Source organism: Stomoxys calcitrans, chromosome 3 (genome assembly GCF_963082655.1).
Source record: "Stomoxys calcitrans chromosome 3, idStoCalc2.1, whole genome shotgun sequence".
In the NCBI taxonomy this organism is placed as follows: Eukaryota; Metazoa; Arthropoda; class Insecta; order Diptera; family Muscidae; genus Stomoxys; species Stomoxys calcitrans.
This window is the reverse complement of record NC_081554.1, coordinates 115659497-115684894: the sequence shown is the minus strand read 5'-3', so window position 1 is coordinate 115684894 and position 25398 is coordinate 115659497. Positions and strand designations below refer to the sequence as shown.

The window sequence follows — 25398 nt, the reverse complement described above, 5'->3', positions numbered from 1 at the left end:
CACTTGAGTGACGCAACCCTAGTATTGTCATCTGGAAGATCATATTACAGGGATGGATCAAAGCTAGAAAAACCTCCTTCATACTAAGTATAGCTATTGGTATCATGACGGTACACATAGGACTACGAGCTCGTTTATGAAAAAACGGTGCGGCAAGTGTTAGCATGTGTAGGGCATGCGGGGAAGATGATGAGACGTTGGAGCATTTCTTTTGTCATTGCCCTGCTTTCGCATCTAACAGATACCGGCACTAGGGTGGGGACACTATACTAGACATGAACCAACTAAGGGGAGTGCCATGGAAAACAATTAAGGATTTTGTAAGTAGCACGGAATTCCTTACTTAGATTTTCTTTTTCGAAGTTACTTCTTTTTGTACAATATTTAGAGCACACAACAAGCCGATTACTGGCTAAGGTGTATGTTCATAGTGGCATGGGGCAGATTAATATCTGCTCCTTCTTTCAACTTAACCTAACCTATATTGATGCTCAACAAATTTTATTTCTTTCAAATTGTATTTTTTTTAATTCTTAAGAAAGAAATTTTGCTATATATATGAGACTTTAATCTTGTTGTGTGGGTATTCATTAAATAAATAAAAAAAAATACAGCTCCCATATAAACCGATTTAAGATCTTCAGGCTGAAATTTTTTACGTATTGTTTTGCTTCGATATAACGTGATATAGCTCCCATATAAATTGATCATCTGATTAGTCCTCTACGGCTCCAATTTTTAGCTGATATAGCAGAAACGTATGAACGGTCGAACTTAGCGCAATTTTACTTGCTTAGTATTCGGATTAGAATTTCTCTTTGTTCGCTATCAAGTAGTCAAATCATAAGGTGGGCTAATTTTGGTTAGAGACTGATTCTGAGTACCAATGGGACTAAACATGCAAAATTTCGACCAAATCAAATAAGAACTCTGTCGTCCAAGTGATTGGGAAGTGTAATTTTTTTAATTAATTAGAAATTTATGTTTTAAGAACATGCAGCAGTTTAGAGAAGAATGACTGCTACTCAGATAGGACCATTATCACACAAAGTAATGTACATATTTAGTGGTGATTATATACATCCACTGAGACACATTTACATATGTATTCCATTTTTTCTTTTAGCATCCCCTTCATAATCAAGCAGCAGTCATTTTCAGCAAACAACAGACTTTTCAATAGTAAGCCTGCTAATCTACTGCTACAATAGCAGCAAAATTAACTACTAATATTCAGCAGACAGTATTTACTATTTTCAGCAAACTTTTTTCTATGAGTGTAGTTTCCAGTTCTGTCTCTCTTCAGATGAAGTATGACTTCTACGTATTTTTTATGAATCAGTTGCTCTTTCTTGAATGATTTGTTAATAGAAAAAAATTGTCTTTGCATCTGTTTATTTGTGTAGCATGTAGACATAAGTAGAGCAATAACAAAAAATGTCAACGAGCAGTGCCACATTTCGAAATGTATAACAATGGATGGATAATGTAGCTTTCTAAAAAAATCTAAAGAAATGCCTAAAGTAATTAAGACAAGTAACAGGCAAACATAAGAGATTTTTGTACTTCAAACAGTAGATTGGGTATGCTTTCTTCTAGCCAGATTGCGCAGATAAGCTGATGCATACGCCTTATCAGCGTGTCGCCTCCGGTCTTAAATAGTTCAGCGGGTAACCCGTCGGCTCCTGCTGCCTTGTTGTTCTTTAGCCGGGTTATTGTTAGTTGGACCTCAGCCTGACTAGGAGGTAAACATTCTATACCATCATCAGGGATTGGTTCTGCGGTATCCTCTTCGCCGCCAACATCGGACACTAGCAGTTGGGTAAAATATTCTTTCCATATCCTCAGCATGTTGTCTGTGTCAGGTACCAGATTTCCTTCTTTGTCTCTGCAGGAGGATGTGCCTGCACCAAAGCCATCGGTTTGGTGTTTAATTCTTTGGTAGAATTTCCGGACTTCATTCTGAATCCTGTACATCTCAATTCGCACGCACTCACGTCTTTCCATTTCCTTTTTCTTTCTGCGGAATAGACATTTCTCCTCTCTCCCCTTTTCTTCCGATACTGCTCCTTTATCTGGCGTTGCTACTGATTGCAGGGTTGCTCTATATGCCGCATTCTTGGCTTCAGTAGCATCTCGACACTCTTGGTCGTACTATCGGTTTTTTGGAGGAGGCTTCCGGTACCCCAGTACGGATTTCGCGGCATTTTCCATGGAGTGGGCAATAGTTTGCCACTGCGCCATTATATCATCGGAACAAGGACTGCTTTCATGAAGCAGTTGGGTCAGTCGAGTGGAGTATGCCGCTGCCATTTGTTGTGTTTGCAGCTTTTCAATGTACAGCTTCCGTGCAGTGTCAGATCGTACTTTCCTCGCCATGTTCAAACGGGTGCGAACCTTTGCTGCAACAAGATAATGATCCGAATCTATATTCGCTCCACGGATCGATCGTACATGTAACACGCTGGATGAATGCCTTCCATCTATTACAACGTGATCAATTTGGTTTCTCGTGTTTTGATCGGGTGACAGCCATGTGGCTTTGTGAATATTTTTATATTGAAATCTGGTGCTACTAACTACCATGTTTTTTGCCGCGGCGAAATCTATCAGCCTCAACCCATTACTGGACGTTACCTCGTGGAGGCTAAACTTTCCGACTGTTGGACCAAAAATGTCTTCCTTCCCTATTTTCGCATTGAAATCTCCCAGAACGATTTTAATATCATTTTTCATAGTAGCTCTATGTTTTCCAGGGTTACTGGCCCAGCGCCCCAACCACATGGGTTTTGTGGGATTGCATGTATCCCTCGTTGTGGCGAGCCGCTTGCTCCAAGATCCGACGCTCGCCGCCAGCCGCTCCTAACCTGGGAACAGACGCTGATGTTGGCCATTGGTTATTTGAAGGCGCCAATAACTCGCCTTGTCGTCTCGAGTATCATTGGCACTCACTATTTAATTCAGAGCCAGTGCCACCTGACTCCTCACTGAGACTCTCCTCTCGAAAATCGCTGACTGCCCGCGGCCGCATTTGCAGCTAGTCCGCATAAAAACTGAGCTTTCCACCATCCGCAACCTGTGGACGCGCCCGGTAGCTTTCAGCTAAGCTTCCTGTGATAACGATGGGCACCACACAAGTCCGAGCTCAAAGTTCCAACCTGTGTGGTGCTCATAGTCATCCCGTATCGGGCGGCTGCCGCCTCAGTGTAAAAAAAAGAAAATTGCGGCTATGTGGAAAGCTTCAATAAAAAAAAATTCAAGAACTGCAAATTTATTAATAGCAAAGGCTGAAGTTTAATGTTAAAATTGAAAAATACATTAAGGCTTTTTTTAATTAATTAGAAATTTATGTTTTAAGAACATGGAGCAGTTTAGAGAAGAATGACTGCTTCTCAGGGTGGTCGCTACTCAGAGACTGGATCGCGTCTATCAAGTGGTCATTCATTTCAAGTTGCTTTTGCATTTGAGCCAGAATGGAAGCCTCCGATCGAGGCAACTTCAAAGGCTGTGCGGCTGCATTAAGACGCCTATAGGACTTGGCCCTGTTCTGCTTCCGAATAATATTTTCTAAATTTTCATGTTTTTGGAGCATGCCGGCTTCTATTTCGCAACGGATTTTGTTGTCCTCTGCAGTTTCCTGCTCAATGTGGCTTCGCAATCGTTTTATATCTTCTTCTATACATTGATATTCTTTGGTAGCTTGTTTTGACTGCTGGTCGGAAATAAGAGTGATTTCCGACTGGATTTGTTTGAGCTTGTTGCGTAAATCGTTAATTTTGTACTTAATTGAAGTGTTGCTTTGTCTAGCTGCTGTGGGTTTTGATTGTTCCATGGTCTGCTTGCTAGATGCTGTCACTGAGATGTGCTCGCGGTGCATAACACAGTGATCGAGATCTTGGATAAGCTTCTCTTGAGCTCGTTTCAGTTGTTGATGTCGAATTTGCATACGATGGATTTCAGTGCGCATTGTTCCAAGTTCACTGTCAAGAGCTCCCTCCTCTCTGCGCCAACGAAGAGTTTCCTCAATTAATTTATATTTGGTTTCCCACGACAGAGATTCTCTGTGTTTGTCCAACACCTCGTCTTTGTAGTGTTCGATTTCGATTTGTAATTCATTAATAGACTCCTCTAATTCCAATACACGCATTTCATTGTCCTGCTTAAACAATGGGATAGAGGCAAGTTTTATAAGGACATAGTGAATAATGGGCATTAAGGGTTACCTTGAGTTTTTCTACCAACTCCGCGTGTTCTTGCTCGCACTCATTCTCAACCAATTCATGATGCTGGCGTTTCTTGGCAACTCTGGCGTTTAACAATTCCAATTTTGACTGATATATTTGAATGTCTCGATTCAGCTCTTTCGTGTTGACCTCCGACTGCTCGAGCTCCTGGTCCAACTTAAGGGACTTTTGTTTTATAATCGATAGTTCTTTGGGAGAAAAGAGCCAATGCAATCGATTAGGGAGTCCTCCTTGTGTCATAGCGAAATGGGGTATACTCACGTTTTCTGGTTATTTGAATTTGACTCATTTGTGCACTTCTCTTTTGGGACAGGTTAACATAGTGATTTTGAAACATAATCCAATATTTCTGATAGTCTCGCAGCTGCTGATCCTTTTCGTGCACAGTCTTCTCCAAATGTTTTATCTGGAAGCAATAAGAAAAGAAAAGATAGCGCAATCAAAATGAAAAAAACAGCAATTTTTATCTGCTGATAATCGGAAAGCAGTCATGATTGCTAGTAAGATAGGCCTGTTGTTTTAGCAACCAATTCGGTCTGTTTTTAACTAACAAAATCTGCTGATTCAAGTATGAAATCTGCTAAAATATTGAACATATATTCCTGCTAAACCGGCAAACAATATTTATTAAGTCATCCAACATACTATCAGAGAATATGTGGGTCAGGGAGGTAGCCAGAAAATTTATTCTAAACATAAAATTTCACTAAAAAATTTTTTAATTTTATTATAAATCTTAATCTTATATATAAAAATCAATTTGTGTTTGTTTGTAGGTTTGTTTGTTTGTTTGTATGTTTGCGTGTTCCTTATAGACTCAGAAACGGCTGAACCGATTTTGTTGAAATTTTCACAGATGGTGCATAATGATCCCGTGGTGAAAATAAGGTACTAAATTTTTTGATATCTGAAGGGCGGGGGGCGGACCCTCCCCCTTACCTAATTTTCAGAAACGCCAGATCTCGGAGATGGGTGGTGCGATTTAAGCGAAATTTTGTGTGCTCTCATATAGTACCCTAAAAATAAAAATTTCTGGGGGTCCACCCCTTTCCCAAAACACCCCCCAAACAGGATTTATTTACTGACCATGGGAATATGGGGCTTAAATAAAAGGTATTTGAATGTAGAATACGAATTTGATATCCAAATATGGGACCAAGTATTTGGGAGGCCGCCTCTCACCAAAAACATCCCCCAAAGCGGACAAATTTACGACCATTGCAATATGGGGCTCAAATGAAAGGTCTTTTGGAGTAAAGCACGACTTTGATATCAATATTCGGGAAAAGTGTCTATGGGGCCACGCCACCCCACAACACCACCTATAAGTAAGTATTTTCTGACTATTGCAATATGAGGCTCAAATAAGAGGGTTTTTAGAGTGGAACACGAATCCGATATATATTTTCAAGGCCAACTCACTGAGTGGCCGCCCATCCCCCAAAACACCCCCCAAGCCGGTCATGTTTACCGACTATGGAAATATGAGGCTCAAATTAAAGGTAAGTGGGAGTAGACCACGTATCTGATATCAACATTAGGAGCCAACTGTCTAGCGGACGTCCCACCAAGACAATTTGGTTCTTAAAGAGAATGGAACTTAATATTCATAGTTTTTAGGACCAATACCCCGAACCGGACATATTTGCTGACAATTGTATAATATTTCAGTTCATTCGAATAAGAATTGCGCCTTGTAGGGGCTCAAAAAGCTAAATCGGGAGATCGGTTTATATGGGAGCTGTATCAAGCTATTGATCGATTCAGACCATATTAGACACCCATGTTGAAGGTCATGAGAGAAGCCGTTGTACAAAATTTCTTCCAAATCATATGAAAATTACGCCCTCTAGAGGCTCAAGAAGTCAATATCCCAGATCGGTTTATATGGCAGCTATATCAGGTTATATACCGAATTGCGCCATACTTAGCACAGTTATTGGAGGTTATAACAAAACACCTCATGCAAAATTTCGGCCCAATCGCGCTCTATTGGCTCAAGAAGTCTAAATCCAATATCGGTTTATATGACAGCTATACCAGATTATGAACCGATTTGAATCATACTTAACACAGTTATTGGAGAAGATACCAAAATATTACTACTGCAAACATTGTGCCCTCTAGAGGCTCAAGAAGTCAAGACCCAAGATCGGTTTATATGGCAGCTATATCAAAACATGAACCAATATGGCCCATTTACAATCCCAACTGACCTAAGCATAAAAGAAGACAGACGGACGGACGGACATGGCTGGATCGACGTAAAATGACATGACGATCAAGAATATACATACTTTATGGGGTCTGAGACGAACATTTCGAGGTGTTGCAAACATTCTATGGTGGAGGGTATAAAAACTACCAAAAATGAAAGGTATTGTCAGGATTAAAAACAACTTAATATTTGCCATATATTCTTGCAAGAATTTATCGCATACAAATATGTATTTTTATCGGTAACAATGTCCAATGTTTTTCTGAAAATAAGTTTACTTGGCGAAAATTTCCTTTATGTGAAACGAATTATTTTTTGGCGTGTAGATGGCTCTTCGTAAAAATTTGTTAAAATTAATTTTTTTGAAATATTTAACAATTATAGTTTGATTAATGTTTTTAGGTTGTTTGCGTAAAATTTTATGGAAATAAAAGTCATTTAGAACCAATTGCCCGACATAAACAATAATCTGTTGAAATTTTAAATTTAGTTTGAGAGGAAATTAAAATGAGCGTAAAAGAAAAAATTTCATCAAAATACTGAAACTGATTCGTCGAAAAACTAAGATATTCGCAAAGTCAAGCATATTTTGACGGATTTGAAATAGTTGTAAAATCCTCTGATCTTCGCGAGAAAATCCACGTCTAAATTCGTGGATTTTGTAAATAGAGACTTGTGGGTAATTGTTTCAAAACTACACAAGCTGGATACTCAGCAATGATTACAATGGTAAGATGTGGCTAAGGTTATAATATTCAAGGAGGTTGGAATATTAAACCATTAACAGTTGTGCTCCTATTATGCTGTAGTTTCACGTTCCAATAAAGGCTATTACAAAAATTGACTCAATCACGAGGTGTGAAAGGAGTCGGAAATTACCAGTGAAATAAAAGAAGTTATATTTCAAGAATTCAGGTTATAATTTTTATTAGAGAATTCAGTGCTACATGTTCCGTGGTTGATAAAAAAGAGCGCTAATCGATGCTAGTTCGGTTGCCACCATGGATCGGATATCTTATATATATAAAAATCAATTTGTGTTTGTTTGTATGTTTGTGTGTTTCTTATCACTTATATTGTTAAACAATTAGTCAAGCGATATACTATTTTCGTAGCATGGTATTTCACTAAAAGTTATTTAATTGTCGAAAAGAAATATTCCAAGGAAACTTTTGTTCCATATAAAGTAAAAGAAGGCGCAGCGAAGCGGACCCGGGTCAGCTAGTTATTAATAGATGTTCAGTTTCATATAAAGCATACACGAACTTAGAACCCTATTCACATAAATCCGTATTTATGGCAATTAAAACAGATCTAAACGTGCTTCAACAGTAAGATCAAGTCTCAAAGTAACCGGTGAGTGGAGCGGATGTGTTTTCATTTCGCTCCTCAAAGAAAAATGCCTGTATCTCGAAGCATTTTAAAGCCTTTTTGGAGTAGGGTCAAAATGGACTCCAACAACCCAACAGTTGCAGTGGTGGCGTCAGATCGCAGCATGTTATCCTCCCTTCCTATAGGTGTGGGTGCCTTGGCACCTGTAGTCGAGAGTAAAGCTTCAAGAGAACTACTAGTCGTCAGACTAAACCAGTGGGATGCACAGTTCGTCCCCAGCCTTTAAGTAAAGTTGGTGTTTCCGACTCGGATTCATACATCGACAGTGTTAAAAAAACAGTCATCGCAGCCGAATCCGAATCGAACGATGGTTTTGCTAAGCACATAATCAGACAGGGAAAGCAATCTGGGGACGAAGGAGACAGAGGAGTATGTACAGCCAACACAATCGCCCAAAGGTGCAGGATGCTGGAAAGTGCAGGATAACCCCGCTTTCAAGTACTCTGGGAAGACCAAGCCAGCCCCTCCGCAGTGGACAAACATGATAGTATCCTGTGGAGAGAGACAAAGGAAAGGAAGGAAGCGCGCACGGCTCCTGAGTCTTCATGGAGGATTGTGACTTCCAAAAGGATGCCACAGCCATCACAGAAAGGGGAAGATGGTCGCTGAGAATGGTAAGGAGCCACCCTCTTACGCCGGAGTGAGATGACTTAGTCATGGATATCGGCTGTGCATCCGGTAAAATTCCACCAGATCGTCGGTCCCAGGTGAAGCATTTGGTAAACGATCGGGTTATCAAACTTGTAGTGAACTCTGAAGGGGGTCCACCCATACGAATTATGAGCTGTGAGTATTGGGGGGACTTCTTAACTCTGCGCTTTGCGTCAGTGGAATGTATTGATACCGTAGAAAGCTCGTTCGAAGTATCCACACTTCATGGGGCGCAAAACTCGGCCCTGTGAGAAAAATGGACATCCCCCAGCTCACAAAGGGGATGTGGCGGCGAAATCGCGACGGAACGCATGATGGAAGTCTTAAACAAGCAAAACCAAGAGTTGGTGGTGGAGAAATGTGAGGTTTTCCACAGGGAGGATAAGGAGGAAGGAACTCTCCTTGTGGTTGGCATTGATCAAGTCTCCGTGACAAGTTTGCCTAAGATTAAAGGCATGGAGTACTACGGGGCCATGGCCGTCTTTTTAAGACAAGGACTCTCTCAATACTAAAAAATCAGGCAGTGCAGGTGCAAGAGACCAAAAAACAGCCTAACGACAGGGACCCGACGACGGAACCATCAACGACTTTCTCGAGATTAGGAAGACTCGGATGGATAAAGATCGTAATGCAGAAACATCACACCGTGCAAACGCAGAGAGAGGAGACGATGAAACCACACCAAGAAGCCCATTTACTTAAGATTTGGTAGACTAAGATAGGCAAAATCCTTGTATTGAAACATCAGGCAGTACAGGGAATGGAAACTCAATACAGCCTAACGAACAGGGACCCGGGGATGGAACCATTACCGACTGTCACAGGATTTGCAAAGGATATGCAAAGTTGCCAATATTAAAACAGCAGGCAGTACAGTGACGGGAAACTCAATGCAGCCTAAAGAACAGGGAGCAGACGATGAGACCACCACCCACTCCCAAGAAGCCCATTTAATGGAGGACCAATGATTAAAGTCATCCAGATAAACCTCCACGGGAGCGAGACAGCTACTCACGCTCTGATGGAGAAAATCAGCAAGTGCAAGATTCATATTAATTCAGGAGCTGTGGATGACCCGGAACAAAGTTTCTGGACTGAACCATATCAACTACCAATTATTCTATGCTAACACTGGTACTCGGCCGAAGACCTGCGTTATTTGTAATAGAATTAAATTATGTATTTTCCCAAGAGTTGTTAACGTCGGGTGCAAGATGAAAAGGTTTCTCTCAAAAACCCATGTCCAAATTGAAACGTTAGTAGGCGACCTGAGAGTGAAAGGGTAGAAACAACGGAGGACATGTTGAGGCTTTTGATGAAAATGCATTTTCCACATGATAAGAAGAGACTCACGGAGACACCGTAACCTTGGAATAATGAGGTCGATCGAAGGTTTATCATAACGGAATTTATGGTCAGGGAAGCCTTGAGGAGCTTCACCTGGACCTGATGGAATATTTTCGGCGTTGATACAGAAGGAGGCCGACTATCTGGCGCCTCATCTGGTCACTATTTTCACAGCGTGCTTAGCCTGGCAAGGCAAGTTATGCGACCCGCCTACAGACCTATAAACCTTAAACCTTTTACTCACCTATAAACCTATAAACCTTTTTACTCAAAACCATGGAACGCATTGTGGATACCATGGTTAAGAGTAGAACATCCAGCGAACTGCTAAAATACAAACAACATGTCTTTGTCAAGGGAAAGTCGGTGGAGACTGCCCTGCACGAGGTTGTGCGTAAAATAGAAGAATCCTTCGATGCCAAGACGTGCAAATTGGCGGTTTGCATTAACATCGAGGGGGAGTTTAACAATGTGCGGACCGACACATTGATCCAATAATTAGACCAGTATCGGGTGGACCGGGTCCTTAGAGACTGGATAAACCATATGCTAAGGAACAGGTGGATAAATTGCGGGTCTCATGACATAAATATAAGAGAGAAAGTGGCACAAGGCACTCCACAGGTGTATTTTTTCGCCACTCCTTTGGGTGACCACCATAAATGACCTTCTACGTATGCTGACTGAAGAGGGATTTGAACCCGTCTATGCAGACGGTGTTAAAGTGCCTTTAGAAGTAAGGATCCGAACCAGCTACGCAGAAGGACCGAAAAGGTCTTGAATGGGCTATACCCAGGGGTCTCAATGTTAACCCAGAGAAGACTGAAATATGCCTGTTCACGAGGAAGACGCACCACGTTTCCTCAATAAGACGATTTCGATATCTGACAAGATCAAATACTTAGGTGTGATCTTGGACAGGGAACTGAATTGGAAATGTCACATTCAGGAGCGTACTGAGAAGGCTCACAGATGTTGGGCACTATGTATATGGCTTGAAATGGGGCAGGAATGCGAGGATAGTCCACTGGCTCTACAGAAGCATGATTAGACCAATACCTACTTACGCCTCAGTAGTTTGTTGGACTGCTATGGAGAAAAAGTGCAACGTTAGGACCATACAACAGGTTCAGAGAACATGATATCTTGGCATAAGCAGAGCGATGAAGACCTCGCCCGCTAGGGCACTGGAGACTAGATATCCGACCCATTGACATACAGATTAAGTGTGAGGTAGCCACTGCGGCTATGAAACTTAAGGTGATAGGAGAATGGATTGAGGATGGCAGCTGCTCATACTATCGCGGTATATTCGAGGCAAAGATAGGAAACCTGGAAGGAAAATAAGAGGTTTCCGATCGGATATCTGAGACGACACTTGAGGTCGAGTGCGAGGCACAGCTGTCTTGGACTGACGGAACCCTAGTATTGCCGTCTGGAATATTATGATACAGGGAATGAATTAAAGCTAGGGGACAGAGTGAGCCTGGGGGTCTACATTAAGAACCCAGGGACTGAGATCTGTTTAAGACTGCCTGACCATAATTCGGTCCAACAGGAGGAGATCCGGGCGATCACGGAATGCATGAGGTGGTGTGGTTCTTACGCGAAGACGTCGAATGTGAACATGTTTATGGACAGTAAAATGGTCATAAGGGCAATAACAACCAGGAGTGAAAGGCCACGAAAAGTCTTTGAGTGTAAGAAGGAGATCAACGTTTTCTCTGAGAACGGCACTATCTGCATCGTTTGGCAAACGATTTGGCAGTAAACGTGGTTAACCCTAAGCCTTTCGGGTCGACACAGTCCGATTTAAGTGCGTGGGCGACAACTGTTAACAAGTGTTATATGCCACTTGTGGAACAGCAAAACAGTCGGTAGGACGGCGAAAATACTATGGGCTATGGGGAGATGGGGACCATGAGAGGACGAGGCTATAACTGAAAGGAATTAAGAAGGAGGTGAGTATAGCTTTCGGTATAATAAAGGGACACACAGGACTACGAGCTTACTTATGTTAAATCGGTGCGGCAAGTGATGGCATGTGTAGAGCATGTGTACGATGAAACGTTGGAGCATTTCCTATGTCATTGCCCGGCTTTCGCGTCTAACAGACACCGGTACTTAGATGAGGACACGATACTAGACATGAACCGTATGGAAAACAATTAAGGATTTTTTAAGTAGCTCGGAATTCTTAACTTAAAATTTTCTTTTTCAAGGTTACTTGTAAGTTTTTAGATTACTGGATTAGGTGTTTGTCCATAGTGGCATGGGGCGTATTAATATCTGCACCTTCTTTTCAACCTAACCTAACATCCAGCTGAATATCGACGTTGGCGGTATTAACCTTACCAATATACAACGATCAAGTGCTTATGTTCTTCATTCGTTTTGACAATATGGCATAGCACTTGATCGTTGTATTTTGATCCCTGATGTTACACGCAGAAGGATATAGTCAGAACTTTAATTGCTTCTGGAAATAAATCTATTCTGATATCAGATAGTGAACCCAACGGTTTGTGATAGATATTTAAGGAGGAAGTACTTTTCAAAGGGATGTCTCTTATCATTGAGCTCTGTTCTGGGACAGAACTAGTTGGTATGAGAGAATTTCACATTGTTCCTCATGTTTGTCGGGAAATTTACATTTGTCTGAATTAACGAATGTGAATATTCATAGGCATGTTATAAGGGTAAAGCGATCTGGCAGGTTCAACAGCAGGAATTACATGGCATCCTCTTTTCTAAAGACCCTGTGATATTACAATTAACAATTTTTAACGGTTTTGATTTCTGAATGCCTTTAATAAATAAAACCGTGTTTAATTTAAAAACTATTTGTCCCTTATTTAAAAGTATTTCCGAAAAAACTTGTGCTGGACACCACGGAGTTCTTCAGTTTTTTGTTCACCCTATTAATATATTACTTATCTCCACGTGCTGTATAGCATGAACTGATGATTATTTGGACAATGTTTGAAAAACTTAAAAGATTTTTTAGTGCAAGTCTGTTTGAGATCTTCACGATGGATGTTTTTCGGTGATCAGTTTAAATGTTTACCTTTACTTCGGTTGGACTTATCTCCTGTCCCTCGTTGGAACGTAGCAGCTCATCCAGCTGGTTATTCAATTTATCCATTCGTTTTATTTTAATTTCAATTTGAGTCTCTAGTTGTTTAAGTTCCATATTTAACAAATCGGATTTTCGCTCTAAAGACAATAATTTGTCATTGAGTCTCTCATTCTCTTGGCTTTTTCGAAAGTTATTCGCCTTGTGGCGTTCCATTTCCAAAAGAGTTTCGGCCAGTTGATTTTGGGCCTGAGTCAAATTTAATTCCATGCTTCGCCTCTCTTCTTGTGAATTATTCAGCAATTTCAAGCGGTATTCACTGGCCTTATCGTTTATCAATTGCTCTTGGGCCAGTTTGAGAATATTTTCTTCGGTTTCGTATTTTTTATTATACTCTTTGTCGATTTTCAGTTGGATTCTATGTATTTCCGTTTGTAGATTGTTTCCCTCCATTTTGGCTTCTTTAAGGTCTTTTTCGGTTTGCTCAAGCATAATTGGTACTTCCGTAAGTTTTTGTTCTAAATCGGCTAAAATATCCGATTGGGATTTACCTAGAACACAAGAGAGAATGAGAGAGAGAACGAAAGAATGAGTGATGTCGAGTGTGAGATAAGCAATAAAAAAATAAATTTTTATTTTAGGTTACTGAAGACATCTTCAGCACTAACAAAGAAAATTTGATCAAAAATGCTGCAGTTCATTCAACCTTGCAGTCGGACCTTGAGTAAAAACATTCATTCTCACATTTAAATGGCATTTAAGTGCCATAAATGAACTGTACACTGGAGCACTTGTTGTTGTTGTAGCCACGTTTTCATGTGGAGGTGGCGATCCCCGTCAAGCTTCTGTAGGTGAGCAAACTGGTTCCGGTTTAAAGGCACCACCAACTCGCCTTGTCATATCGAGCATCATAGGCACTCAGTATTTGTGCAAGAGCCGGTGCCGCCTGGCCTCTCATTGAGACTCTCCGCTCGATACCGCTGATTGTCCGCGACTGCCGTTGCAGCTAGTCCGCATGGAGCATTCCACTATCCGTAACCTGTGAACTTGCCCGGTAGCTCGCAGCTTCCTTATACGAATGAAATAATTCGTATACTAATGATCTTAAAATTTAATCAATAGGATCGATTTTATTACATAAAAGCTGCAGTTTTCCTTGTTCTTTAATTGTAGGCTTAATGTCATGGGCACCACATACTTCTTAATGACTTCTTGGCAAAATTCGTCAAAGTCTATCAAATAAGTCGGTTCTAAACGATCGTGTTACAGGTGTAAGAGTACAAATTCAGATTCCTATTTGAATTGGTATACTCGGTATGGACTTCTTTGCGTCAGAAATAGTTGATAGATTTGCAGATCGTAAGGATGGATGGCGTATTTAATAACAGTTCCCTGCACCAACGTTGGTTTTAATTTGAACAAATATACCAAAATCTAATTTTGTATTAGAACAAATATTTCATTGAAGTAAAATCGGAGTAGAGCATGTACATACTTTCCACCAAGGATATCATTTGTTATGTTCTTTGTACTAATATATTTTTAAGCTGAAATTCTAAGGCTCATTAAAGCTAATTGCAGGTTCTCAATAAGCCAAATCTAGAGATGGGGTTTTATGGATTGAAAGTCCTAACAGAAGCCTTTGTTCACAAGTTAAGCCAAATCGGATAAGATATGCGCCTTCTAGGATTTTACTCATTTGCAATTCCAACTGATTTACTTCAATAAGAAGTACTTTGGCCATTATTTGGAGCTACAAGCTGTACTTCATAAAAAGATTGTGTGATTTCAACAGATATACGGACACTTAACATGTCATGTGTAACGATCCGCACGTTGGCCTTACTTTCATCGAGAGTGGCTACCTCCTTGCCCCCGTGCCGTGCTCCGTCTTGGGGTGATTCTTTCTCATTGAAAGTAAGTTTGGATACGTTTCCATAAAAGTAAAAAAAGTAAGGTAGCTCTTGAATAGGGTATGAAAAGGAAGAAGAGAGATATAGAAGGAATATTAAATCGTAAAGGTATTACCTTCAGCTATCAACCTAAAGGTCTAACTCCATTCACGACTCATATATGGCGATTGAGAATTCATTAGGTTCTTCCACCAATATTTGAAGGTGTAAAAAACGGAATGCCGAAATTCGAGTAATACCATCTCATACTGGAACTTTTAAAATCCCATTTTTTAAGGAAACATCGAACAAGTGTTGTTATTAAGGCAAATACAACAACTCTGAGTTCAAACGTCCACCAAAAAATTGCCTGTATCAAATCGGCAAGTAATGTACATTTGTCCATGAACATTCCATTGTTTCTCACAATTGCTGCCACCACTGTAAATTGTTTCTGGGTTCCCGCCTGGATACAAACTCGGGCGTTCAGGACATGTTAACCTCTGCGCTACGGTGCACCATGTCGACGGTGCAAGTACAAGTCATAAATTTTGTCCCAATTTTCGAGAAAAATTTCCTTAATTCAATCGGGCGCACGTACAAGAATTTATGTCTACGAACAGCCAGAGATTTTCTATCTCAACTAATGGATGGGCATATATGACCGCCAATGGTTACTATTAAATGCAAACTTTTATCGGGAAAATATTTTTAAAGCTGATTTGAAAGCTGCATCGTTGCATAAAGCAAGAATGCCTTAAAAAATAATGACCCGCCCTTCGATTTGTTTGTTTGTAATGGTTGGTTTTTTCTTTATAATCAAAACTGAATTTCGATTAAAATGATGTTTTTTTTCGGAGAATCCCGACTTTAAGCTTTGGGTGCCTGGAAAGCCTATCTGGGCCACTGCTGGTGTTATGTGGCAGTGTACGATTCGACTCAAACAATTTTCCTGATTCTGTTTAACCATGTTACTAAAATTTTTGTAAATATTCGTTCAAATTTAGATATAGCTCTTATATAGACATATCACCCGATTTTCACTTATATGGACTTAGTTTCTACAATTTAGACCCCAATCTCTATGGAATATCTAAAAAGGGTCTTGCCAACTTTGAATTTGTTTTGTGAACGCACTCTTACACTAATTATCGAACTGTCACTGTACATTTTTTAGGGTGTTCATTAGGGTGATGACTTTTTTACAACGTCATATCCCTGTATCATATTTGGATGAGCTTTTATTTAAGACAAGATAAAATCTTACATATAAGGTGATGCACAAAATGATTGTATATTTTTTTTGCAGCATTTGGGCATTTTTTTGATGTCACTGTAAGCAGTTGTGTAATCGAATACAAACTGCATATGATACATTACATAGGATCATAAAACACACATGGAAGTTAAATATTCACGTTGTCATTGGAGAGGATGGATCTTAGTAGGAGGTAGATTGCATTGCAGATATTTGGGATGTGTTTAAACTTTACAAAAGGAATCTCACTATTTGCAGTGAAGTAACGAAATATACGAGTGAGGTGGAAAAGGAACTTAATGTTTCTCTGCAGTCCCCTATTTTCTTAATCTCAATTTTACCATTGCTGAAAGCTGCTATTAATTGGTCATAATTGTTTTTCAAATCATGTACTAGATGTTTGGTATTTTAGTCGACTCATGGAGTTCATCGTCCATGACAACGCGAAGAACGCTATCCAGCACATGAAACTGATGAATTTGGGTGTGGGATGACTTTTCTTCCCGAACAATTGCTACAGTCGAACTACAACGCCTGTCTTTTTGCCGGTATTCATGCTTTTTAAATCAGCAACAATCATCACAATTGATACCCACAGGTTGAACTCATCTAACACATTCTGTGGTCCTTCTCCGATTCTGCTCTCAAGGAGTTTGACGTCAAAGTGCTTTTTCCACTTCTCCGTGCTTACCAAGTAATCAGTCAAACGAGGAGCTTTCCTCAGCGGAAAGCTTTTTTTTTCGTTCCGTTACAACTCTGTGGAAATGGTGATCCTTTCTTTGAGCATTCTTACGTTTAGGAACCACAGCATAGCATGACAAAGCACCTCATACCCATAATGTTGGCTCCATCAGGATTTATGGCCTTTAAAATATACTGAGGGTTAAGTTTATTGTTTGACTCTCATTTTGAAAAATACAAACGACGTCCTCCAAACAAAAAACTTGACACTCAGTGTACTTTAAAGGATATAAATCTTGATGGAGGCAACATAATGGTTTTAAGGTGCTTTTTCATCGTATTTTTTTTCTAAACGTAAGAATACTCAAGAATACTTTTACCATAGAGATGTAACAAAAAATACAATGAAAGCATTTGTGGTCCACAACATGCCCACTTCATTCGTTATTATGGACGATAGTGCTCCAAAATATTCCTCCAGGGATATTTGGAGGCTTTTCTAATAAAATACTGGCTTCCAATAAAATACATAGATTTATTGGGTTGATCCCCTCAGATCGCCCATTAAAAAACTCTCGAAATCTTTGGGGAGGAGATCAAGTTGGATGAGTTATTCTGAAATATACAAGAATTTTGGCTAAATAGCTCCCAAGTGCGTTAAAAAATTAGTTGCAAGCCTTCCCCTAAGTTGAAGAGCAGTACTTACATGAAAGGGTTACCCAACTAGATCTATGAACCTTCAGAACAACCCGAAGAACTAAATTAGCTTATACAAATCATACCCCTTTTTACCTTATACATTTTACTCTCCGTAAAGATGTTCACACTCGACATCCTCACGTTAGCACCACACCACCTCACGCATTCCGTGATCGCCCGGAATGCGTGATACAAACAGTCTTGCAGTGTAAGAAGGTGATAAACGCCTTCTCTGAGGATGGCACAATCCACATCGTTTGGGTACCAGGCCATAACGGAGTAAGAGGGAATGAAAGGGCGATTTGGCAGCGAAGGCCAGAGAACTGCCGTCGATAAACTTGGTTAACCCGAATCGTTTCGGGTCGACGCAGTCCGATTTAAGGGCGTGGGCGACAAACGCGCATGTAACACTGTGGAACTGAGAAACAGTGAAAGGAAGTAAGAAAGAGGCAGCTTTTGGTGTCATAATCGGTGTGGCAAGTGATAGCCTGTGTAGGGCATGTGGGGAAGTTGATAAGACGTTGGAGACGTCCGATGTCATTGCATGGTTTTCGCGGCTAACAGACACCGGTACTTAGGTGGGGTGGTATGGGGAGTGGTATGGAAAACAATTAAGGATGTTGTAAGTAGCACGGAATACCTTTCTTAAAATTTTCTTTTTCGAGGTTACTTTTTTGTTTTTAGAGCGCACAATAAGCCGATTACTGGCTTAGGTGTATGTCTATAGTGACTTGAGAAAGATTAATATATACACCATCTTTTCAACCCAACCTACTTAGCATGTCAGCATTTTTTCGCCTATATTTTGTATATATAAATCTTTTCCCGATCACTTATGGTATACTTATGAAAAATTGTGGTTTTATTTTTAATTTTCAATAAAACATACAATCGGATATTGTCCGACTGCAGACCAAAGGATAATCTGTTTCTATTACAAATAGAACACAAAAGAACCCTTGTTAAAAATGTTAAATTCAGTAAAACGTAAAATTTTCAAATTTAAAAACGGTGTCGCTAATTGTATGACCATCACTGTACATTCGCTTAAAAATGAGATACCAATGTCTCATTTTGTACATAGGTTATATGGCTTTTCTTGACACTTTCTTCAGTTTTCGATTTGTATGATTTAAAAATATAGGCCAGAGTTCATTCATTCGTGCTACAGGAAATAATTTTTGAGAAAATAATCAGAAAGTTATCACCCTAGTGTTACACTCGGTTAATCGCTATTCGATTATTCGTGACCTTTCGAATAATCGAGCAATTGAAAATGACACGTTTTTCAATAAACAAATAATTTAGGATGGTTAAGCGAGAAATCGTTTGGATGTTAAAAATCGAAACGTGTCATTTGTCTGCATTTTGTCGATCATTTGAGCCCTACTTGGGCAAAATTTCGTTCTATGGTGTTGAGTTTTTTTTTTGCTTTACGGCTGGTACTATGTCTGTTTTTCTCGTTTACTTTTTCGGAGCACTACAAAAATCCCAATTACAACATGATACTTTTATTAAAATTGATTCATAAATTATGGGGGAATGTCCTATTGAATGAGATCAGCAAGATTTTTTTGCTTCAAAATCTATTATCAAATAAAGGCTATCACGAAAATATTTCGTGAAAAGCGATACACTGCCAGCCTTTAGTTAAAAGAGAAAGAGAAAGTAAACACGATCCATTTGGCCTATTTACAATTCAAATCGACATATCTATATCCAGGGTGGATACCTTTTTTCGCTCCTGCAAATTTTTTTTCGCTCCTCTTAAATTTCTTCTTATACACACTGTGCCCTATGATGTGATATATTAATTTTGTGATTTAAAGCATCAAGCAATATATTCCGGTCTACGTCTATATCGGACTATATCCTTATTAAGCCCCCATAGAAACCGATCTTCTGAATTAATTTCGTTAGCCTCTAGAGGGCGCAATTCTTATTCAATTTGCCGAAATTTTGCAAACCGGTTTCTTTTATGACCTACAACATTTTTGTTAAGTAACCGATTCCCGATTGTACTTCTTGAGCCTCTAGGGGGAGCAATTCTTATCCGATTTGGGTGAAATTTTGCATAATTTCTACTACGGCATCTAACTCCTGTATAATCTGACCTCCCGGTTTTATTTCCCAAGCGTCTAGAAGGCTCAGTAATTATTTTATTTGAACCAAATTTGGCATAATAATTTAAACAGATCACCAGACTTTACTTCGTAAACTAACACCGGAAGCAGTTCCTAGCCAAATATAAAGAAACAAGTATTGTAGAAACGCATTATGTTCGTCTGTGCCGAACTTTGGATACCCATGGAAATATTTATTACTCTATTTTATTATAAACCTATTATATCTATATTAATGTCCAAGTGTGGGTAAAGTTTATATAAGTCACAGTTTAGAACTTCAAGGAAATAATGTTATAAATAAGGATTTTATGGCTTAAGGTCCCTGATCTGCAGATTGGTCCATATGGTTCGGAAATCGGGCGGCCGAGTGCAACTCCGTTTTCCAAATTTATATGAAAGTATGAAAGTAGTTCGGAAAACGGGAACCAACCATATGGGCTTAAGACACTAAACAGTTAGAGCGGCCTAAATGGCCGCTATATCCAAACTTGGTCCGATTTGTACTATGTTCAGTTCGGACTATAAGAGGCCTAGTGCGACTCACTGTTTCAAATTTTAGCGAAGTCAGGTGACAAACGGGGTTTCAATGGGCTTAAACCCCTCATTCCACAGATCGGCCTAAGTGCCAGCTATATTTAAATATAGTTTGATCTGGTTTTAAATTTTAATAAAAACTCGTCTTAAATCGGTAAGTCGGCCTATCTCAGCTATATCTAATTATGGCCCTATGTGTACAAGTTCGGTTTGGATATCGGGGGCCTTAGTACAACTCGCTGTTAATAATTTCAACGAAATCGGAAAATAAACCGAATGATCGGTCTATATGGCGGCTATTTCAAAAAATGATCCAATTTTGCTCGTTCACGAATTTAAATTGCATATACACAGAAAAAAATAAAAATCGGTTTCAATCACGAAATTAATTTATCCAATTAATATTTTAATGGAAACTGCTTCAATCACGAAAATGATAATCACAGCTTTTGAAAAATAACAGTTTTTAAAAAAGGGTGATTGAAAAAATTTTCAGTTTAAGAAATTGAATATGTAATTAAAAAATTGATTGGAAATTTTTGAAATTTCCAATATTAATTTTTTAATTGATCCAATTAAACAAATGATTGATTTTTTTCAAATTTTCAATGAGTTTTTTAATTAATTCAATTAAAAAATGATTGAAATTTTCTAAAATTCCAATTAATTTTTTAGTTGAATCAATAAAAAATTTAATTGAAAAAATTCAAATTTTATATTTTAATTTTTGCGAAAAGCGAGCTGTGTAGGGCGCACCTTCGATTTCAATGCGACATTGTTCACATATGTAAAACTCCTGGAACACTAATTTGAGGTTTATGTTTGGGTCCATGATCACACATTAAAAACAAACACCTCCGAAGAGTTTTCCAAAAATGATGCAATGTCAAATGTTCCAGGCAGTGTGGATTACTCATTGCCTGAGCAGCTTTTTGGCCTGATCTAGACTTGAAGAGTTCTACCGCTTTGCTGTCGCTAGCTAGAACAGACGCCTCAGTCATTCTGTTCGTCATGACAGGTCACTGTCTGAACGACTTCTGCTGAAGATTTTCAAAATGGCACAATATTTTGAAAAAGTATTTAGTTGTGTTTATGGCGTGTTAAACAGTGCCGCAGCCAAAAACTTTTTGAAAATAACGCTGGATTTTTTGAAAATATTTCTAAGAATTGAGAATCATTTTAATTATCATATTGATCGGCAATAGTAAATGACAATCAATAAATATAAAATACGGAGGCCGCCGTGGAGTAGAGGTAATCATGTCTGCCTATAATGCCGAATGCCTGGGTTCAAACCCCGGCGTGAACATAATACAAATTTTCAGCGTTGGTTATCTCCTTACTAATGCTGGCCACATGAGTGAGGTATCCTGCCATGTTAGAACTTCTGTACCAAGAGGTAAAATTAAAATTCCAAGCTTTACTGAAATATTATGCAGCAAAAGGGCATAAAATTCTCTTTCTAATTCCGGAAAAATATGGTCTTAGGCCATCTTAACTGGTTGTAGTCGGTTTATAAACACGTACTTTTTTGATTTTTCAATTTAACACGATTTCGTGTAATTTTTGAAACTTCAAACCTATTTGCTTTATGCGTTAAGCCAATGTTACAAAATTTGCTACAGTTTTTGCCCAATTTGGATTTTTGGCGCTTTTTACACCCGCCGCCATAGGATGGGGATAATCTAGTCATTTCGCTTGTAACACCTCGAAATATTAATCTAAGACCCCCTTAATATTCTTGATCGTCTCGACATTCTGAGTCGATCTAGCCATGTCCGTCCATCACAAATAGCATTCGAACGCGAAAACTAGCCGCTTGAAATTTTGCACAGATACTTACTTTTGATGTAGCTGGTTGGGGATTCCAAATGGGCCATATCAGATTTGGATATAACTCCCCTATAAATCGATCTCCCACTTTGACTTCTCGAGCCCCTGAAAGCCGCAATTTTTGTCCGATTTGGCTATAACCTGATATGGCTCCCATATAAACCGATCTCCCGATTTGACGTCTTGAGCCCCTGGAAGCAGCAATTTTTGTCAGATTTTACTAAAATTTGGCAAATAGTGTTCTGTTATGACTTCCAACAACTGTACCAAGTACCGTACAAGTCGGTCTATAACTTGAAATACCTGCCATGTAAACCGATCTCCTTATTTGACTTCTTGAGTCCCAGGAAGCCGTTAATATTGTCCGATTTGGCTGAAGTTGTTCGTGCGGTATTCCGTTACGACTTCCAATAACTGTGCCAAGTACGGTCCACATCAGTCTCTAACCTAATAAAGCTCCCATATAAACTGATCATCCGATTTGTTTTCATGAGCCGTAATTTTTGTCCGATTTGGCTGAAACTTTGCACGTAGTGTTCTGTTTTGACCAATAACTATACTAAGTAAAATCCAAATCGGCCTATAACCTGGTATAGCTCCCATATAAACCGATCTCACGATTTGATTTCATGAGCCCTTACAAACCGTAATTTTTGTCCGATTTGGCTGAAATTTTGCATGCGCTGTTCTGTTACGACTTTCAACAACTGTGCCAAGTACGGTCCAAATCAGTCTATAACGTCATATGGCTCCCATATAAACTGGTCTCTCGATTAACCTTGTTCGGTTCGTAGAAGCTTTAATTTTTTCTGGTCTGACAGAAGTTTGGTATGTAGAATAATGCCTTACGAATAAATTAAAATTTTTCGAAAATCTGTTTGTTTAATTTCTACCAAATGGCTTGATATGCATACATATTAGCCCTTTATCAATATCTGATTCGATTTATTAAAAAATGTATCACATATTTTTCTCATAAACCAAAATCAGAGCAACTTTTCTTAGGGGAGAAGTTTTTACATGGCAAGGCACCTCCCAAATGTCGTTCAGGATTTGAACGCAGGCATTCAGCGTCATAGGCGGACATGGTAACCTCTGCGCTACCGTATATATATATGTATATATATATATATATATATATATATATATATATATATATATATATATATATATATATATATATATATATATATATATATATATATATATATATATATATATACTGTAGCGCAGAGGTTTGCATGACGCTGAACGCCTGCGTTCAAATCCATAACCTGATATAGCTCCCACATAAACCGATCTCCCGATTATAGAGCCTCTATAGGGCGCAATCAGATTTTGCACAATGACTTCCACTTTGGTCTCCAACAGCCAAACCAAGTATGGCCCCCATCGGTTCACAACTTGGTATAGCTCCAACAGCATAGCAATTTTATCCTTTGTTTGCCTTTAAAGAGATATTGGGCAAAAAACTTGACAAATGAGATCCATGTTGAGGGTACATAAGATTCGGCTTGGCCGAACTTATTACGCTTTTGCTTGTTCTATTATACAAATGGAAATCTTAAAATTTTGTGCACATAAATCCCTAAAAATTAGAATTTTTTTGGTTGATACCTTTTATTTAAATTGTTTTTTTTTTTTATATTGGTTGGAGATAGACCTTTCAAATGAAAGTATTGTGTTTCATAAAGGTGATATATTTTTTCTAGATTTGCAATTCGCTAAGATCGTTTTATTTTAAGTGCTTGAAACGTATTTTAACTATTTTGGCCACCTATAGCCGATAACATTTGGGACCGTCCTCCTATTACAAATAGAATTTCCTAGATTTAATTTACATTGGCCTCGAAGCCAAGGTGATTTTGTCCGACTCCGTCCGACTCTGTCTTGGCTGCCCTGATCCAAACTTAACTAAAATTACTTTTCCTAACAAATCTTGTGAACAAAATAATGCAGTCATTAGCCATGGTCCGAATACATGAATTGTCATGCTAGAAACTTGGTTAGATACATATAATCAGCGTATTAACATTTGACCAGAGTTGAGTACAACTTACAATATAAAGCCCCAAGGCGTAGTGGTTCACAATGCTAATACTTACATTGCCGTCTTAACACCATAAAGTCGTCTGATAAACGATTTTTGAATATTTCAAGTTTTTCGTTAAGCTGCAGTTCCTTTTGTATTTGCTTTTGAATGGCTTGCATTCCAGCGGTACTCAATTTAATCGATTCCTTCTCCTTGCTTGAAAAGAGAATGTTATGCGATACTTAAAGTAGCTACATATTTTACAGAGGTTAAAAACACTTACTTCATGGCCTCTTGAACCTGATAGAGTATGCGATCGCGCAATGATATTGCAACAATGACTTCGGACCAGGCTTGGCTTAAGCGCTTATGCTCACTTTCAAGGGCCTCCAGATCTGCATTAGCATTTGAAACGCTCATGCCAAGAACATTCAACACCTCCTCCATATCTTTTACTTCATTCTGGACTATTTCCAGCTCTTTTTCACTTCTCTTTACCTCCACGTCCAAGTGGTAAGATAAAAGATCTGACTTTTTCTTTTCTTCCGAAAGCTCCTGTTGCAGTTGCGCATCCCGGCTTACCACGCGTTTTGCATTCTTCACTTCGTCCTCCACGTCGTCGGCCCACCTGCTTATGTTCTTCTCCAGTTCTTGCATATTCTCTAATTCGGCCATTCGTTTGTTGTACTTCGTCTTTTGCTCTTTGCTCATTTGGCTCTTCTCCTCGTATTCTTCCTTGAGCTTTCGAACTGATTCCTCCTCGACATGTCGTTTCTGAAGATGATCTTGAATTTGTTCTTCAAAGGTCTCAAGCTGCTTGTTCTGGCGCATAATATCTTCTTGCATGTCATATAGAATTGCTCCTTGTTCCTCGCGCTCCTGCTCTTTCTGTTTGGTGGAGTATTTAATTTCTTCAATTTCATTGATAAGCTTGTCTCGAGTTCGCAAAAGATATTCCTTCAAAGATTGTTGAAACTTCTGCAATAAGGGATGGTCGGGAGGCAAAAGAGCCAACGGAACATCCAAAGGATTTGTTGCCTCATTTGGAGGAATAATGTCCACGTCACACGATACACTGGGGTCCGAATCATCTTCAAACACTGCGAGGACTTTTTCATCATTTTCTTCAAGGAGACTTTGTTCCTTGTTTTTAGACATTTTCAGCATTATATATGCGAAATATAAATATAATATGCGATTCAAATATATGCGATTTATTACAGAGACAACAAAGTCTATGTATGATGAAGCGAAAACTATACTGAATCGTATGTGTATGTATACTGTAAGGCAAACAAATTCTTATTTATTATAACAAACAAATGTTGCCCATAGTTGCTGGAATGCAGTTTCTATAGATACAATACCAATTTTGGTTGCCTCCACATCAACCCTTCTTAAATCGAACTGAACAT

At 39.0% G+C, this 25398-nt stretch overlaps 1 protein-coding gene across 1 annotated transcript; it reads right to left on the bottom strand.

The window, feature by feature from the left end:
- Positions 1 to 3264: 3264 nt before the first annotated feature.
- Positions 3265 to 25247, bottom strand: LOC106088596 (coiled-coil domain-containing protein 40). Its single transcript, XM_013254186.2, has 6 exons — positions 24267 to 25247; positions 24057 to 24199; positions 12920 to 13479; positions 4506 to 4650; positions 4224 to 4432; positions 3265 to 4156 (listed from the first exon to the last, which is right to left on the bottom strand). The coding sequence occupies exons 1-6, from the start codon at positions 25148 to 25150 to the stop codon at positions 3347 to 3349; spliced, it is 2751 nt and encodes a 916-aa protein (XP_013109640.2). The 5' UTR covers positions 25151 to 25247; the 3' UTR covers positions 3265 to 3346.
- Positions 25248 to 25398: the final 151 nt, after the last annotated feature.

What these genes read in the sequence shown, in the direction of transcription:
- LOC106088596 (XM_013254186.2), bottom strand. Translation starts at nt 25,150, where the DNA reads ATGCTGAAAATGTCTAAAAACAAGGAACAAAGTCTCCTTGAAGAAAAT. An exon ending in CAGGTTCAAGAGGCCATGAA is followed by an intron (nt 24,200 to 24,266) that starts GTAAGTGTTTTT and finishes TCTCTTTTCAAG; the next exon opens with CAAGGAGAAGGAATCGATTA. An exon ending in TATGGTGTTAAGACGGCAAT is followed by an intron (nt 13,480 to 24,056) that starts GTAAGTATTAGC and finishes CTTGTGTTCTAG; the next exon opens with GTAAATCCCAATCGGATATT.